The sequence below is a fragment of the Rattus norvegicus genome, chromosome 13, assembly GCF_021556685.1.
Source record: "Rattus norvegicus strain SHRSP/BbbUtx chromosome 13, alternate assembly SHRSP_T2T, whole genome shotgun sequence".
Classification (NCBI taxonomy): Eukaryota; Metazoa; Chordata; class Mammalia; order Rodentia; family Muridae; genus Rattus; species Rattus norvegicus.
In genome coordinates this window covers 86,437,337-86,452,602 of record NC_141546.1, presented here as the reverse complement: position 1 = coordinate 86,452,602, position 15,266 = coordinate 86,437,337, and the positions used below count along the sequence as shown (strand labels likewise).

Sequence of the window (15,266 nt, the reverse complement as noted above, 5' to 3'; positions counted from 1 at the left end):
ACAAAAACCTCTAGAGGAGAGCAGCAGAACTCCTGCCAGATACATTCTTCCAATTCTTATGAAATGCAGAGGGTTTGAAGGGCTGGACGCTTCCCAAGCGGGAAAGATGACGAGGAGTGAAGGCCAAGGTCAGAAAGAAATATACTGTGCTGGGTCAGTAAGGACATCAGGCTGGTGGGAGCAAGCCCTGGCAGGAGGGTTTGGCTAAGGCAGGGTGAAGCCAGATCTCAACCTCGGATTTCTCAGAGTCGGGATGAGACATGTTCCAGTCATTAAGCAACAGAGACCTGCTGTAAATTATCAACTCGCTGACTGATAACAAATGTTACTTCAAGGTTAGGCAGGCAGCCATACTTCGGAAGAGCTGAAATTAGAAGATTCTGAAGGTCAGAAGATTAGCAAGGCTTGACACCTACGGAGAACTCAGTTGGAGGTAAAGAAAGGTTCCTGCCTTTAAGACACCCATGTAGGAGAGAGATTTCAACAACAACAACAACAACAACAACAACAACAACAACAACAACAACAACAAAAAGTAGTGTGATTCAAACACCTGCTAAACACAACCTGAGGAAAAGCAGGGTGAAAGTCTACTGGGACGTCCACTTTAATACGAAAAGGAAAGCAAAACATTCCAAGGTTGCTCTGTATGGCTGGCTCGCCCTGGTATTCTGGCACAATAGCTATGAGGAAAGGAAAAGAACCTTTTATAGGGTGGGGTAATGGATTGGAACAGCCTATCAGGGTTATGAACCACCCACTTAATGAGGAAGAAGGAATTTTTCACTCAATGATCAACTGTGTAGAGGGCCTTATCAGTTCACTTCTAAAATTCTCTCTAACCCTCAGCCTTAAAGCCACAGGAAACCAAGGAGTGGTGTTGGCAGGCCAGGAGGGCAGCTAGAAACTAATTCGTGCTGATCGAAGATAGAAAGGTGTTGCCTAGAAACCAAGCATGCTGGCACATCCCGTAATCTCAGGCAAATGGAGAAGGTGCAAGCATCTGAGACCAGCCTGAGCTATGTAGTGAGACTTTAGAGAGAGAGAGAGAGAGAAGAAAGAGCCTGACAGAGGAGGATTACAAGTTTGGGGCTAAAAAAGTGAGCATAGAGTGTAAATGGAACAAACCTAGAAGAGGCACCCAGAAAAGGCTTTGAGGTCTCCTGGTTAGTCTTTGCTTAGGGAAGTGGCTATGGACGAACATACTCAGCGCAGAAGGAAGGATCAGAATGCGAAGCGTCACTGTCTGTAATTCCAGCACTTTGAGCAGTCTGAGGCAGGAGAGTCACCAGTTCAAGGCTGAAAATGTAGTTGTTGATAAGAGTACAAGAAATCCTGGGTTCAATTCTCAGCCTCATAAAAACAAACAAACAAAAACAGGATTTACTGACTCACACTTGGAATCCCAGCATCCACAGAGCACAGGAGGATTACTGTGAGCTGGAGGCCAGCCAGGGCTACATAGCAAGACCCCACCTCCTCCCCTAAAATTTTGTTTTAAAAGGGGGGAGGGTTCATTTTATTTTAGTAAAATTTTTTTTTATTCCTTTATGTGTTTTTATCTGTGCACCATGTATGTACCTGATGTTGGGGGAGGTCTGAAGAGGGTATCAGATCCCCTGGAGATGGAGTTACTAACAGTTGTGATGGGCCATGTAGGTGCTGGGAATTGAACCAGGTCCTCTGCAAGAAATGTTCTTGACCATTAAGCTATCTCTCCGGCCCTCAGTAAATGCCTTTGGAAATTATATTTATTTATGTGTGTATGTGTACGTCATAGGACAATCGCAAGAGTTGATTCTCTTCTTCCAGGCCTGTGGTTTTGGGAAACGAACTCAGGTTGTCTTAGCAGCAAGTAGCTTTATTGGCTGAACCATCTTAAGGGTAATGCTTTATGAAACAGTCTTAGGGCTGAGTTCAATCCCTGGCACCACATAAAATGGCACACACCTGTAGTTTCAGTGCTCAGAAAGTGGAAAGTGCCACGGGTTCAACTCAACTTTGTGAAATCCTGGCTCCGATTAAAACGTTTAAAATATGTTAAAAAAAAAAAAGTAAAAAAAATAAAAAATAGGGCTGGAGAGATGGCTCAGCAGTTAAGAGCACTGGCTGCTCTTCCAGAGGTCCTGAGTTCAATTCCCAGCAACCACATGGGGGCTCACAACCATCTGTAATGGGATCTGATGCCCTCTTCTGGTGTGTCTAAAGCTACAGTGTCCTCATACATAAAATAAATCTTAAAAAAAAATAAAAAAATAAAAAATAAAAAAATAAAAAAAAATAAAAAATAAAAAAAAATAAAAAAAATAAAAAGGGGGGGGGGGGGCTGGGGATTTAGCTCAGTGGTAGAGCGCTTACCTAGGAAGCGCAAGGCCCTGGGTTCGGTCCCCAGCTCTGAAAAAAAGAATCAAAAAAAAAAAAAAATATGTTAAGACCCAGTTTGGTTTGTCAAAAGCAAAATCCTTCAATGAACTATGCTGTATTTTGTTGTCTTGTGATTATAAAACCATAAAGAAGAACTATGATCTGTACTAAAATGATGGGAGGAGTGTGTAGACACAGAATGGGAGAGATTTCCCAATCTATTTCAGAGTCAGTGATTGGGTTTTGGGAGAAAAACTGACACCTGTCATTTACGGGACCCTGAGGCTAATTCCGCTTTGATCTGCAAGGCTCAGGAAGTAGTGGTGCACCCGGAGAGCACGAGCAAACAAAAACTAAAGGCAACAGTGACTGGCTAAACTCCAAAAGCCCACGAGAAGGTGGGCTGGGTCAATGACTGAACCAGGTGGGTGGGAGAAGGTGCAGAATGTGGGGTGTGAGGCAGACAATGCAGAGGTCTGCTGGCTGCTGCCCAAAGCTGGAGGCCGAGAAAAAGGAAAGAAAGAAAAAAAGCAAAGAAAACAGGACCTGTCTGATAACATTGTTTCAAGCACTTGAAAAATAAGAAAGTTGGATTCCTGTCTGAACCACCCTGCTCTCCTAAGCTAAAGGAATAAAACGTTAAACTTTTCATTTCATTCTATGTGTATGGGTGTTGTGTGTGCACCGGAGAATGTGTGAGAGTGTCGGGTCCCTTGGAACTGGAGGGACAGACGGTCATAAGCTCCCCTGAGGATACTGGGAATCAAACCCGGGTCTTCGGATGAACAGACAATGCTCAGTACTCTTAACGGCTGAACCATCTCTCCAGCCCCAAGGAATACTTTAGGTAGTTTATAAAAATACATTAGATGTTGGGGATTTAGCTTAGTGGTAGAGCACTTGCCTAGCAAGTGCAAGGCCCTGGGTTCAGTCCTCAGCTCCAGTCAAAAAAAAAAAAAAAAAAAAAAAAAGACAAACATACATTATATTTTGTGTGTTGTATATGGGTATATGCCACATACGTGAGGCCAGAGGCAACCTGTATGTAGGCATAAGATTTTGCAACCTACTTTTTTTTTTTTTTGTCTTCAGACACACCAGAAGAGGGCATCAGATCTCATTACAGATGGTTGTGAGCCACCATGTGGCTGCTGGGAATTGAACTCAGGACCTCTGGAAGAGCAGTCAATGCTCTTAATGCTGAGCCATCTCTCCAGCCCTGCAACCTACTTTTAATAAGGGTTGAGCCTCTCCTCTAGGTTCAACCAGCAGAGGTAGTGGTAGAAAAAAGTAATTCAGATATGAGGGAAGGGGACCTGTTCAGTAATAGTTCTTTGGGGTGAGTTCAATCTTCTTGGGCAGCAGTTCAGTCCCTTAGCAACCACCAAATATGATGAGGCAGCTGTCGTCCAGTTCTGAAGAAACCACCAGGCTCACCAACTAGCCTGAGGGGAGGCTGCAGATGCCACAAGCTGCGCTGGAGTGAGTTTCTCTCAATGTCAGAGTTATCACAAGTTGAGCTCCACAGAAAACACTATGTAAGGTGAACCAATACATGCTTGTCTTTAGCGAAGAATAACAAGGCAGAGCAAACCAAACCAGGGCTCAGTGCCTGTCTCCCACTGTCTGTGGGGGTCATATTTATACTCCTTCATCAAGCATCCTTTCATGTGTTTGCTGTAGCCAAACATTCCTTCACCTGTGTCTGCTTCAGGCAAACATCCTTTCACCTCTGTGCCCCAGCAAAACAGCATTTGACATAACTAACTTTCCAAGGAACCAGAAATTTCCACTTCACCTGTAGAGTCAGTCTGTGTTTCCACCCTGTGGGTCCTAAGGATTGAACTCAGGTTATAAAGTTCGGCAGCATGTGTCTTTAGTTGTTAGACCATCTCACCAGCCCATATGTGGGTTTTTTGTTCATTTTGTGACTTGGTTTTCTTTTCAGGCAGTGTCTAACAATGTAGCCCTGCTGGCCTAGAACTCACCAGGTAGACCAAGCTGGCCTCAAACTCACATAGATTCACCTGCCTCTGAGTTCCCAGCCTGGTACTTAAGGGTGTGGGCCATCAAGCCCAGTGGGGGGTTTTCCTTTTGCTACAGAGGTTTTGCTATGCTAGTTACCATGGCTGCGTAGAACTTATCCTGTACCCTGGCTACCCAGAGTTCACAATGTACCTCAGACCAGATAAGAACCTAACGTAAGGCTGGTGCCACTGCCTCCGTTCAAGGAGATCTAAGGGGGTTCTGGCTCGGCCACAGCAGCCAAAGAGTTACAGCTCTCCAAGGGGAAGGCTGTAGGACACAGTGGGCAGCAGGGGACCAAGGAGCAGGAAGAGACTGTGGGTGGTCAGGCTAGCACACCCAGCTCCTCATGTCAGGTTAACAACAAAAGCTTTGGGAGAGAAAACCCTTCCCGGGAGTGTTACAGCTCAGTAAGACAGGCGCTCTCAGGCATCTTTGGTGAAATAACTCTTTATTCCTTGTGGATAGGACCTTATAAAAATTGGGGTGGAATCTAGAGGCAGAGGCTTTTTATTGGCTTGGTCTGAGATGTTAGGGATACCTCATTTGCATGTGGAAGAACTTCAGGTGTTGTCCCTAAGTGACTGATTGTCACAGTCCTCTCCATGGGGTATTGTGGTCACGAGTTCCATTGCAGGAACCTGGTTCCTGAGTCCATTGAACCTTACCAGGTTTTGTCTGGTGGCACAGACCACTACCCCGCAACCCACTCCCCCACCACCTAGCTCCAAGATTTTTTTTGAGGCTATTAGATAATTAATTGATGTGCATTCTGGGCTGGAGAATACTGTTCAAAGTCATGTTCAGTTGCCTGCTTTAATTGGGTGGTAGGGAACAGACGAATGGACAAAGACCGGGAGGGAAACAGCACTAGATTAATACCAGAATAATTTTTTTGTCCATGTGACAAATTAAATGCTTAACACTTCATTAAATGCTCTTTTTATTTAAATTTGTCATGTGTAAAACACTACAAGGATTTGCCGAGCACACCAAGGTGGCCATGAGAGCAATCACAAATCAGTAAGCCTTCTATTTAGCCCTCTTTCTCCAGCCATTCCTTATAGGCCCCGGCATAGTTTCGAGCCCTGTGGAGAAAAAGAAATATTGGGGTTGGGGATTTAGCTCAATGGTAGAGCGCTTGCCTAGCAAGCGCAAGGCCCTGGGTTCGGTCCCCAGCTCTGAAAAAAAAAAAAAAGAAAAAAGAAAAGAAAAAAAAAAAAAAAAAGAAATACTGAGGGAAGGACAGGTCCAGCAGACAGAGTCCCCATCAGTACCCAGCCAGCAAGCCTTATGCTTGTCATACCCTGTGTATCCAAGACCTTGTGCCAGCTGTGTGGCCTGGAGGCCCCGCCTGCCCATCTGACAGAAGAAAATAAGATTCTTGTCTTCTAGCTTTGGCTTCTCAGCACAGTATGAAGTCTGAAAAGCAGCTGGGTCCATGTTCAAGGCCATTTCCAACTCAGACACTGAGAGGGGACAAATTGGAAAGCTAGTGGCATGCAGAGGTTCACAAGATGGGGCTGAAAGAGCTGAATGAATCCTGGCAGCAGCCTATTGCAGAGACCTTCCAAACATACGGTGGCCACCCCCTCCCCACACCATCCTCAAAGACAAGGAACAACACACCAACGCAAAGTTAGGCCAGCAACCTCTGCCCCTCGCTGAGCCTTAAGCCGGCAGTGGAAGATCAAGTGGATTAAAGCTTCCAGCTTCAGGGAAGTCGGCATTCAGATGGGCTCTGCCCCTCTGGCCACCTGCTGTCCCCTCAAACTGGATGAGCTAGTTCAGCTGCCAGATCGGCTCCACTTAGCCTTTCCCTAGGGAACCTGAGGGCTGGCTTGAGCAAAATATAAGGCCCTATGTCTACCACACACCAACCCCACTGCGTACTAAATGAGGCTCCTTTAGTTAAAACCATCGTGGACAGTTCCTCTGCCAACAAGGGAAATCCTATACCAGGGATGTTGAGTGCCCCGGGAATGGTACCAGCCGCTGCCTCCTCCCGTGAGCGGACATCGAAGAGCCTGGCCCTGCCTGAGGCTAGGAGTTGACGGAGTTCAGAGAAGGAGACTGTAGGCACTGGGAAAGAAAAGAAAGACTTGAGGGCTGGAGGACAAGACACTTGCCTCTGCACCCCCCTCCCTGGCTGTTTGAGACCTGCAGCCACACCCCATGCTCCTCTCTCCACAAACAGCCCTCCCCAGGGGACCTGCAGACACCTCACCCTCACATCCCAGGGGTTCTCAGGCACCTCCAGTCATGGTTCCAGCAGCAGCACCTGTGTGACTCTGACGCAGAACTGCAACCCGAAGCATCTCCCTCTCTCTCCCAGAGCCCAGACAGAGACCGGAACCGGAAGCAAGGGCATGGCCACTCGAGGACACACACACACACACACACACACACACACACACACACACACACACGGCATGGCCACTCGAGGACACACACACACACACACACACACACACACACACAGAGTCCAATAGCACCTGTTAGTGATCCCTCTAACACTCGCTCATACTTTATACCTTTATAGACTGCCCAGCTTAGGCCGGAAATTTCACCCAGGTTTGGCACAGGTGCCAGGACTCTGGGTAATGAGTAGAGAACAGTAGCACCCCACTCAAAGGTTGACCCAGCCCTTACCGGTCAAAGAGTAATATGCACACTCCCTTCCCCCGGGGCCCCACAAAAAGGAGGAAGACAGACAACTGTGGCTCTAAACAATTTTATCTTAAAAAAAAAAAAAGTAAAGAAATAAAAAGAACCACCCCTGGAACAGGGCGGGCTCTCTGTGAACCCGCCCTGCCTATAGCTCTCCCTGACTCCAGGGCCTTCTGCAGAGGCTTCGGCTGCTCACTGCCCCCTCTACTCCTGGGAGAGCAGCCCGCTAGCATCCTTCCCCACCTCTTGAGTAAGCCTGCTCCCCAGAGTAATCAGGTATGTATCTTAACTTCTGCTTCAGAGAAAGGAAGAACCAGTGAAGTACTCGGCCCACAGACCCTCTGCCAGGCACTCTAAGCAAGCACGCGGCGAGCCCAGATTTCGTGTGTCCAGTGTCCACCAAGGAGACAGCACATGCAGTGTGCCAAAGGAGCACCAGGGCCCGGGGACTGCGCGGTGGGGGCAGGCAAGGCTGGCGGTGCGTGTCCACACGGTTTCCCAGCACTCACTGCAGACTGCCATGCCACAGGCCTCAGTTCAAAATCACACTTGCCCAACTCCCCCGAGTCCCACGCCAGAAGTAGGCAGTGAAAGAGAGGGGCATGGGGTCAGCCTGTTGCTCCTGGGCTATGTGCAGTTCTCGGGCCCAAAGCCCCTGAGTCCCCACAGTTAGTTGCTGTCATTCTTGATGACGACCTCTAATCCGTGGTGCCGTAACTGAGCTCGTAGTAGCAGGTTCTTGTTTTTAAGATCTTCCACCTGCACAGAAAGAAGGCAATAACGGAAATAATTAGGAAAAAACAATAGTGTCACTGCTGAGCCATCGAGTCAGCCTGACAGCCATGGTGGAGAAGGACAACGTAAGTGTTTTCCAGGGAATCCAAACTGGGCAGCAGCTACAGGGTGCCAAGGGGGCCGTCCTGGAATTAGCCTGACCTGCTGTCGAAGCACGTCATTGTCGAGCTGCAACTGATCTAACCCCTGCAGCTCTTCAGACAGCCGGTGGTTGCTCTGACGTAGTTCCTGGATATAGTCACAGGCTTTGGACAGGATTCCACCCTTACTCTGCAAGGCAAAGCCAACAAGGTGAGGGTGGAAGCCTCGAACACCCAGCTGGCCTTCCAAGAGCGAGCACATTCACACTTTAGGGCTATCTCTCCTCAGAGTGGGGATGCAGCATCTCAGAGTGTTACGGAGAGGGCCGCCATGGACACTCTACTTGACACCATTCTTGGAGTTCTGCCTCCCGAACTCTAGCCTCCTGCCCGTTACCAGGGTCTTGCCAGGACCTGGCCAGACTTGGTGCTCTCCATAGAGCAGTCTGGGATGATTTTGGACAGCTGTACAATCCAGTTGTTGATCTTGTCCCGGCGGCGGCGCTCCACTGTGGGGCAAAGTGAAGAACAGAGTGACTCACCAGTCTTCCTCCTCACGCTGTAGTTCCCAAATCTACTTAGGTCTCCTGGCTTCGCCCTGGACACCACCTACCTTCGTTATGTTGAGCCCTCCGTTTCTCATCTCGCGTTGTCCTGGGAGCCTCTGACTTCCTGATAAGAGAGTCCAGGGTGAACAGACCAAGCAAAAGACAAAGAAGCAAACAAAACCAAGACTGGTGTTTAGGGTGAGGAATTACGTAAGATTTGGCAGGCACTGAAACCACTCATAACAACAAAAGGCTACTCACGGGGAATAAGGGTGGGTCCTGGGGGCAATTGACCGCTGGCTCCCTCCCTGTAACACTTCTTGTGGTGACATCATCACAAAGAATTGGCCTGTAAAGATACGAGATAGGTTTTATCAGACCCTGGGCCCCTTTTGAGAACATGCTCCCACCAGTTTGTAAAGTAGCCCAGACTCACCATGTTCTCTGATCCTATTACCACAAGTCATGTGCTGAAGCCCAGAGCCCCCAGCACATCCCAGAGCCCAGCCCCTCAGGCTGGCCGCCTTGTGCAACATCTCACCTGTGCTGGGCGGGGTTGCCTGCCCCAGCAGTGCCTCTGAGCCCTGGGTGGTGACCACGGCGGTTGTACTCCCAGATGTCGTACCCCCTGACCCATCTCCCACTGCGGTGCTGGGGAAGTAAGTGTAGTGGGTCTCGGCAGCTGTTCCCTCCGCGTCAACAGCATCATCACTGGTGAAAGCCCCCTGGATTACTGCCTGAGAAGGGAAATGAGAGGAGTCCGGTCAGTCAGGACGCATTCCCACTCTATCACCCTCAAGAAAGAGAAACACAGAAAGCCACAGGGCCAAAGATAGCTATGAATGCAATCCAACACAAAACTAAAGTTACTCAAAATATGAGGGTGTTTCTTTTAAATTCAAGTGTGTGTACATTTAAGATTTGTATGGTTATTTTGCCTGGATGTATGTATATATATGTTCTGAGTGTGTGTGCCAGGCGCCTATGGAGATCAAAGGACATTCGATCCCTGAACCAGATGGTTGTGAACCACCGCACAGTTATTAGGAACTGAACTCAGGTCCTCCCTCTGTAAGAGCAAGAGGTGCTCTTAAGTGCCAAGCCACCCTTCCAGCTCCATGTGAGGCATGATCGTTGTAGACCACAGGGTAATGGGGCAAAAGGTTGAAAATATCTGGACCTAGTACTTTGGGCCAAATTTGGGCCACTGTCCCGAATTCCACCCCTCCTTTCTGTTGGCTCCTTAGTTCTTTTTTTTTTCCCCCCTGGAGCTGGGGACCATACCCAGGGCCTTGCGCTTCCTAGGCAAGCGCTCTACCACTGAGCTAAATCCCCAACCCCGGCTCCTTAGTTCTTATTGCTAAAAGCTCTCTAGTCCTCTCAGTCTCCCCCTCAGTACCTGAGTCATAGACTGAGTGGCAGGGTAGCCACTGATAGCGCCAGAGCCCTCTGTCTGGCCATCCAGCTGCCCCTCAGACACCTGGATCACCCTGTACATCACCTAGAAGCAAGAAGAGGGGGGAAGAGGGACAAGACAAGAGTAAATATCCAGAACCATAGGCCCTCTCAGAACAGCCTCTGTACTTGTATATGTAAAGTCCCAGGAGTCTTTCAGAGACAGACTCAGCAACTGCCCCCCAAACCCCCAGACTTTAGCACACCCAGCCCCACACCAGTCTCTAAGCTTCCAACAGTACACAGTCTCATCTCATTCTCCAAGCCACAGCTCCCCAAAATTATGTTCATGCACCTCCCTTAATCCCAACCCCAGGTAACAACATCTGCAGCCACCTGGCCCCTCCCTTACCTGGCCCCCATTCTCAGTTCGGAAGACGTACTTGACGTTGGGGTCGGGGAAAGTGGCAGCTGATTGGATGCTGGCGATAGCTACACTAGTTGGGTCCTCTCCAGTAGCCACTGCACCTAAATTAAGAGGCAAGGAAAGATCTAGAAGTTAACTTCCCACTGTTCTACTTGCACAGCACTTGACACACGGAATGTAGAAGGTGGACCGGTCATCTGAGGAGAGGGGGAGGCGAGGATGAGCTCTTAAGTCTTGACTCAACATTCACCTTCCTGAATCTGCACTGTCCCCTCTTCGGTTTCGGCTGTTTTCTGCTGCCTATTTGTGGTGAAACAAAAACAAGAAACAAATGGAAGACGTGAGAAGTCTGACCTGGTAATATGGTTCCCAACTGACTGGCACCCACAACAGACGTTAGGCGAGGTTAGACCATGACAGTATTACTGCTGCTCATGGTGGCACATTCCTTTAATCTAGATGGGTAGGTGGATTTCTGTGAGTTTGAGACCAGGCTGGTCTACATAGTGAGTTCCAGGGCAGCTGGGACTAAATAACCAGGAATATGTAGAGATTATTTTGTCTCAAAAAACAAAATAAGTAAAAACAAACAAACAAACAAAACTAGTAACTAAGTATTTACCATATACATAGACTATAAGCACTAAGTGCTTACAAGCTATAAGCACTTTTTTTGTTGGTTGGTTTTGTTTTGTTTTTCAAGAAAGGGTTTTTCTTTGTGTAGCTCTGGCTGTCCGGGAACTTGTTTTGTGGACTAGGCTAACCTTGAACTCAGAGATAAGCCTGTCTCTGCCTCCACAGTGCTGAGATTAAAGCCACACACCACCACCGCCCAGCATACTATCTTGATACTAATAACAGCACATGAAGTAAACAGTGTACAGTTTTATAGATAGGGAAATGAAGTCACATAGCGGATAAGTGTTGGAGCTGGGACCTGAACCCAGGTCTTCCCCAATCTAATGCTCAGTCATTCTGCATTCTCCCAGGCCACCCTTCTCTTCCCAGACAGCCCTCTTCACTTACCCCTTCATCTCTCTGTGAGGGGGCTCATCCGAGGCACTGGTCTTTTTTTGGAGGACCTCGTATCTCCTGACGCCAAGGTCTGAATGCTAAATCCTGGTGGGAATCAGAGTCTGCAGTGAGGCAAAGCAACTGAACAGGCATCCCAGGCTCCAAGAAGACGCAACCAGGAGATAAACCAATCATCCTCAAAGAGCAGTCAGCTCTCCCAATTCTGATGGCAAGGCTGGCCTGCAATGACCAAAAAAGCAACTCTTCATGGGACATGGTGGCTTACTCCCTGGAATCCTGACACTCAGGAGAAAAGAGACAGGAATGGTACAAGCTTGAGGCTGGCCTTGGGTATAGAATGAGACTTTATTACAGAGGAAAAGAACCAGGTGTGTGCTTGCCCGTGCCTATAATACCAAAACACAGGAGGTGGAGGCAAAAGAATTAGTTCAAGGCCACCCTGGGGTGCAAAGCTAGTCTCACACTAGGCTGGGCTACAAGAACTTGTCTATAAACAAACAGAACCAAGAGGTGGCTCAAAAGACACTCGGAACGAAAAGTCTCAGAATGAATGTGAGTACCGAAACCTACACAAGAATGGTATGCAGTAAAAAAAAAAGGGGGGGGGGGGGTTGGGGATTTAGCTCAGTGGTAGAGTGCTTGCCTAGCAAGCGCAAGGCCCTGGGTTCGGTCCCCAGCTCCGAAAAAAGGAAAAAAAAAGAAGAAAAAAAAAAAAGAAAGAAAGAAAGAAAGAAAAGAATGGTATGCAGTAGTGCGAGCGTGTATAACCACAGGGCACGTCGACAGAGAGCTAGACATGAGAGAATCTCCAGAAGTGGGGTGCCAACTGTAGCCACGAAGAGTCCCTGTCTCCAGGAACGTGGAAAGACAAGAAATGATCACAAGGCTCTCCTCTGACCAAGAGAAAGGCTGTTAGTATGGCGCAGGAAGCAGGGTGTGGTGGCAGCGCCTAATTCCAGTACTTGGGAGACAGAAGCAAGTGGGTCTCTGAGTTCAAGGCTGGCCTGGGCTAGAGTTTTAGGGCAGCCAGGGCAACACAAAGAACCCGTATCTCAAACAAACCAAACCAAAACAGACAGACAAAAAGCAACTCCTGAAAGTTGTCCTGACCATCCCAGGTACCCAGCCCATCGCACACATGTATGTGCACGTACACACCATAAACATGTATGTGCACGTACACACCATAACCTGTCCGTCCGTCCGTCCTTCCTTCCTTCCTTTCTGAGACAGGGTTTCTCTTGTAGCCCTGATCCTCCTAGAACTCACTCTGTAGATCAGGTTGGCCTCTGAACTCAGAGATCCTGCCTGCCTCTGCCCACCTAGTGCTAGGATTAAAGGCATGGTCACCACCACTCAGCTGCTCCTCCATTTTCATCCCAACTCCTGGTGGCAAGGAGAAAGTTATCCTTGAAGACTGAGAAACAATGTGTCTCAGGGTGCGTATTTGAAGCTATTACAGATTATTACTAAAGCCATTATACTCGATGACAGCAGCTCCTTAGGAATAGCAAGGGCAAAGTTTAGACCACCACTATCCAAACTATTAACTAACACCCACCACATCATAACCAACCTACCTACCTACCTACGGTCCATCTGGTTCCAGCTTCTCAGACACAGACTGCAAAAAGAAATTCAAAGCTGGGAGGTAGTGGTTGGATCCTTTGATCCCAACACTCAGAAGGCAGAAGCAGGCAGATCTCGGAGTTCAAGGCCAGCCTGATCAACAGGGTGATCAACAGGGTGAGTTCTAGGACAGCCAGGGCTACACAGAGAAACCCTTTCTACAAAAAAACAAAAAAGAACATTCTAAAAAGACATTCTAGTCCTCACCAGGGGTTTTGGTGCACACAGTCCCAGCACTTAGGGGGCAGAGGCAGGTGATTCTCTGTGAGTTCAACGCCAGCTTGGTCTACAGAGTTTCAGGACAGCCAAGGCTATGTATAGAGAGATCCTGCTTCAAAATCAAGTAAGAACAGAAAATGCATTCCAGTCCTCTCTAAGAAGGGAAAAACTGACATGTTTTTTGCCACTGGGAAACCATCGCTAAACATAAAACTGAGGTTTGGCTCTTGGGCATCATTCTGCTATCAGGGCTCTTGTTTTGTGAGAGTCCAGATTTACAGCATCTGTTACAAACACCAGTGCCCAAGTGCATCATATTCAAGGCTTCTTTATTTTATTCAGCAAGGCTTCCTGTAGAGCAACACAGTTGCTAAAATGTTGCCATGACAACTCCAAATCAACTAAGCCTCAGGAGGAGGGGGGAAAAACCTCCAGGCTCAGGGTTCTGAAGAAGACAATGGGGGAGGAGTCCATCTACAATGTTCCTGCCTTAGGACTTTTGACAACCCGCCAGAGAAAAGGAAAAACAAAGGACTGTACAGACAGATGCCTCCAGAAAGAAACAGCTACACAGTACAAAGCAATAAAATAATCTCAACAAGAAAGAACAAGATTTTTAAAATGCTCTACCCGTATAATCCTCCAAACCTTTCTAATCCAAGGAAAATCTTAGTTTAGCGGATAATATGCCTTGGAAAGACCGTGTGCAAAGAAAACGGTAACATCATCATCAACAACAAAAACAACAACAAAAAGGAACTGAAAGTGAAACTGTCCGTACAAAGTAATGCTGCAAAGGGAGGCAGAGTCCGGGCTTGGGGACCACCTAGGTCTCCATCCTCTAACGGGAGGAACTCTTCCTCCTCCCAAGCTTGTTGCATGGCCAGCAGGAGGAGGCAATGAAAGAGAGGGCAAGGCACAGAAGGCAACTGTATAGCCCACAGCTGTCAGCGCAACTTCTGAGGCCACCCAGCAACGGCGTTAGGCTACTTACTCAAATCTTGGTTGTACATCCGGAAGCGTTTCCTGAGCATTAATAATATGTGACACGGAAATCAGCCTAGGATGTTGTGGTTTGCATGCTCAAAAAAAAAAGGAGGGCCCAGCAAACGTCCTCACCAAGCACAGACGCAAAGGCAGAAAGAAAAAAAAAAGAAATAAAAGAAACACGCACACAAATAGATCAAGTTCCCAAAGAATTCAGGCGCCGGGACCTTGCCTGAGAACGAGGCGTCTCCCTCCAGGCCCACCAACTAGTAGTAGGCGCTTGGGGACTTGAGCACCCGCCAGGCGCGAGCCCCACAGCCCGCGCGGTGACCCCGCCGGCCCAGCCCCGCTCGCCCACGCCCCAGCTGCTCCGCGGAGGAGAGACGGGTTAGGACGCCGGAGACCTCCCGAGGCCTGAGGCTCGCAGCTGAACACCGGGGGCGGGTGGGACGTGTGCACTCCAGGGCGGGGAGCGAGCCTGGCCCACAAAGCAGGGCAGGAGATAAAGAGCCAGGCACGGCCCCCTCCCCCAAAACAAAGGCTCCGTGCCCAGGCGTGGCCTTGCCTGAGAAAAATCTAGCAAAAACCAAAGGTGCCCCGCCTTGCCGATCCACCCCGTCTCCGGACTCTGGCCCGCTCCAACGCACTCACCGGCCCAGGCCGCTTCAGTCGCCAATTTCCCCCGGCAGCGTTCTCCGTCTTTGGATCTAGGTCTCTCCATAGACAGCTGCTCATGCGCAGTCCCAGCCTGCGGCCATATTGGTGAGGGGCGGAAGTGTGTCCTCGACCCGCCCAACCTACAGACAGCCCCAGAGCTGCCGCACTTCCGTTCACTTCAAACTTGATGCGGTCTAGAACCGACCTGGAGATGTGAGTTGATACGGGCTCAGAAGAGAAACAGTATCGTTGGGAACGTCGCTAGAGTCCTACTTGCTTTCAGCAAGAACCAGGAAAAAAAAAGAACGACTATATTATATTTCCATCTTTGTGGTAGGCGGAGCCTTTTTTTAGTTCCAGTCAAAGGAAGTAGAGGGAGAAACGGCGTTCTTAGGCGCCATCTTTCATAAGGGCAATTTGGGACGCCATCTTGGA

At 48.7% G+C, this 15,266-nt stretch overlaps 2 protein-coding genes across 16 annotated transcripts; both read right to left on the bottom strand.

The window, feature by feature from the left end:
- Positions 1-5,315: 5,315 nt before the first annotated feature.
- On the bottom strand, positions 5,316-6,733 carry Tstd1 (thiosulfate sulfurtransferase like domain containing 1). 3 transcript variants are annotated; one of them, NM_001430847.1, is made up of 4 exons: positions 6,644-6,733; positions 6,349-6,471; positions 5,696-5,858; positions 5,316-5,477 (listed from the first exon to the last, which is right to left on the bottom strand). In NM_001430847.1, the coding sequence occupies exons 1-4, from the start codon at positions 6,705-6,707 to the stop codon at positions 5,426-5,428; spliced, it is 402 nt and encodes a 133-aa protein (NP_001417776.1). In that variant the 5' UTR covers positions 6,708-6,733; the 3' UTR covers positions 5,316-5,425. The 3 variants fall into 3 exon arrangements, with proteins under 3 accessions (NP_001417776.1, NP_001417778.1, NP_001417777.1); NM_001430849.1 differs by having other exon boundaries at positions 6,379-6,471; NM_001430848.1 differs by having other exon boundaries at positions 6,671-6,733.
- Positions 6,734-7,107: 374 nt separating this feature from the next.
- On the bottom strand, positions 7,108-14,953 carry Usf1 (upstream transcription factor 1). Of its 13 annotated transcripts, none has more exons than XM_087581778.1 (12): positions 14,826-14,953; positions 12,928-12,963; positions 11,331-11,423; positions 10,555-10,604; positions 10,290-10,405; positions 9,882-9,983; positions 9,024-9,219; positions 8,744-8,831; positions 8,548-8,606; positions 8,349-8,443; positions 7,996-8,124; positions 7,108-7,818 (listed from the first exon to the last, which is right to left on the bottom strand). In XM_087581778.1, exons 3-12 carry the CDS (start codon positions 11,336-11,338, stop codon positions 7,729-7,731), a joined length of 933 nt encoding a protein of 310 aa, XP_087437904.1. In that variant the 5' UTR covers positions 11,339-11,423; positions 12,928-12,963; positions 14,826-14,953; the 3' UTR covers positions 7,108-7,728. The 13 variants fall into 13 exon arrangements, with proteins under 13 accessions (XP_087437904.1, XP_087437910.1, XP_087437906.1 ...); XM_087581784.1 differs by having other exon boundaries at positions 10,321-10,405; XM_087581780.1 differs by having other exon boundaries at positions 14,182-14,918.
- Between the last annotated feature and the right edge of the window lie 313 nt (positions 14,954-15,266).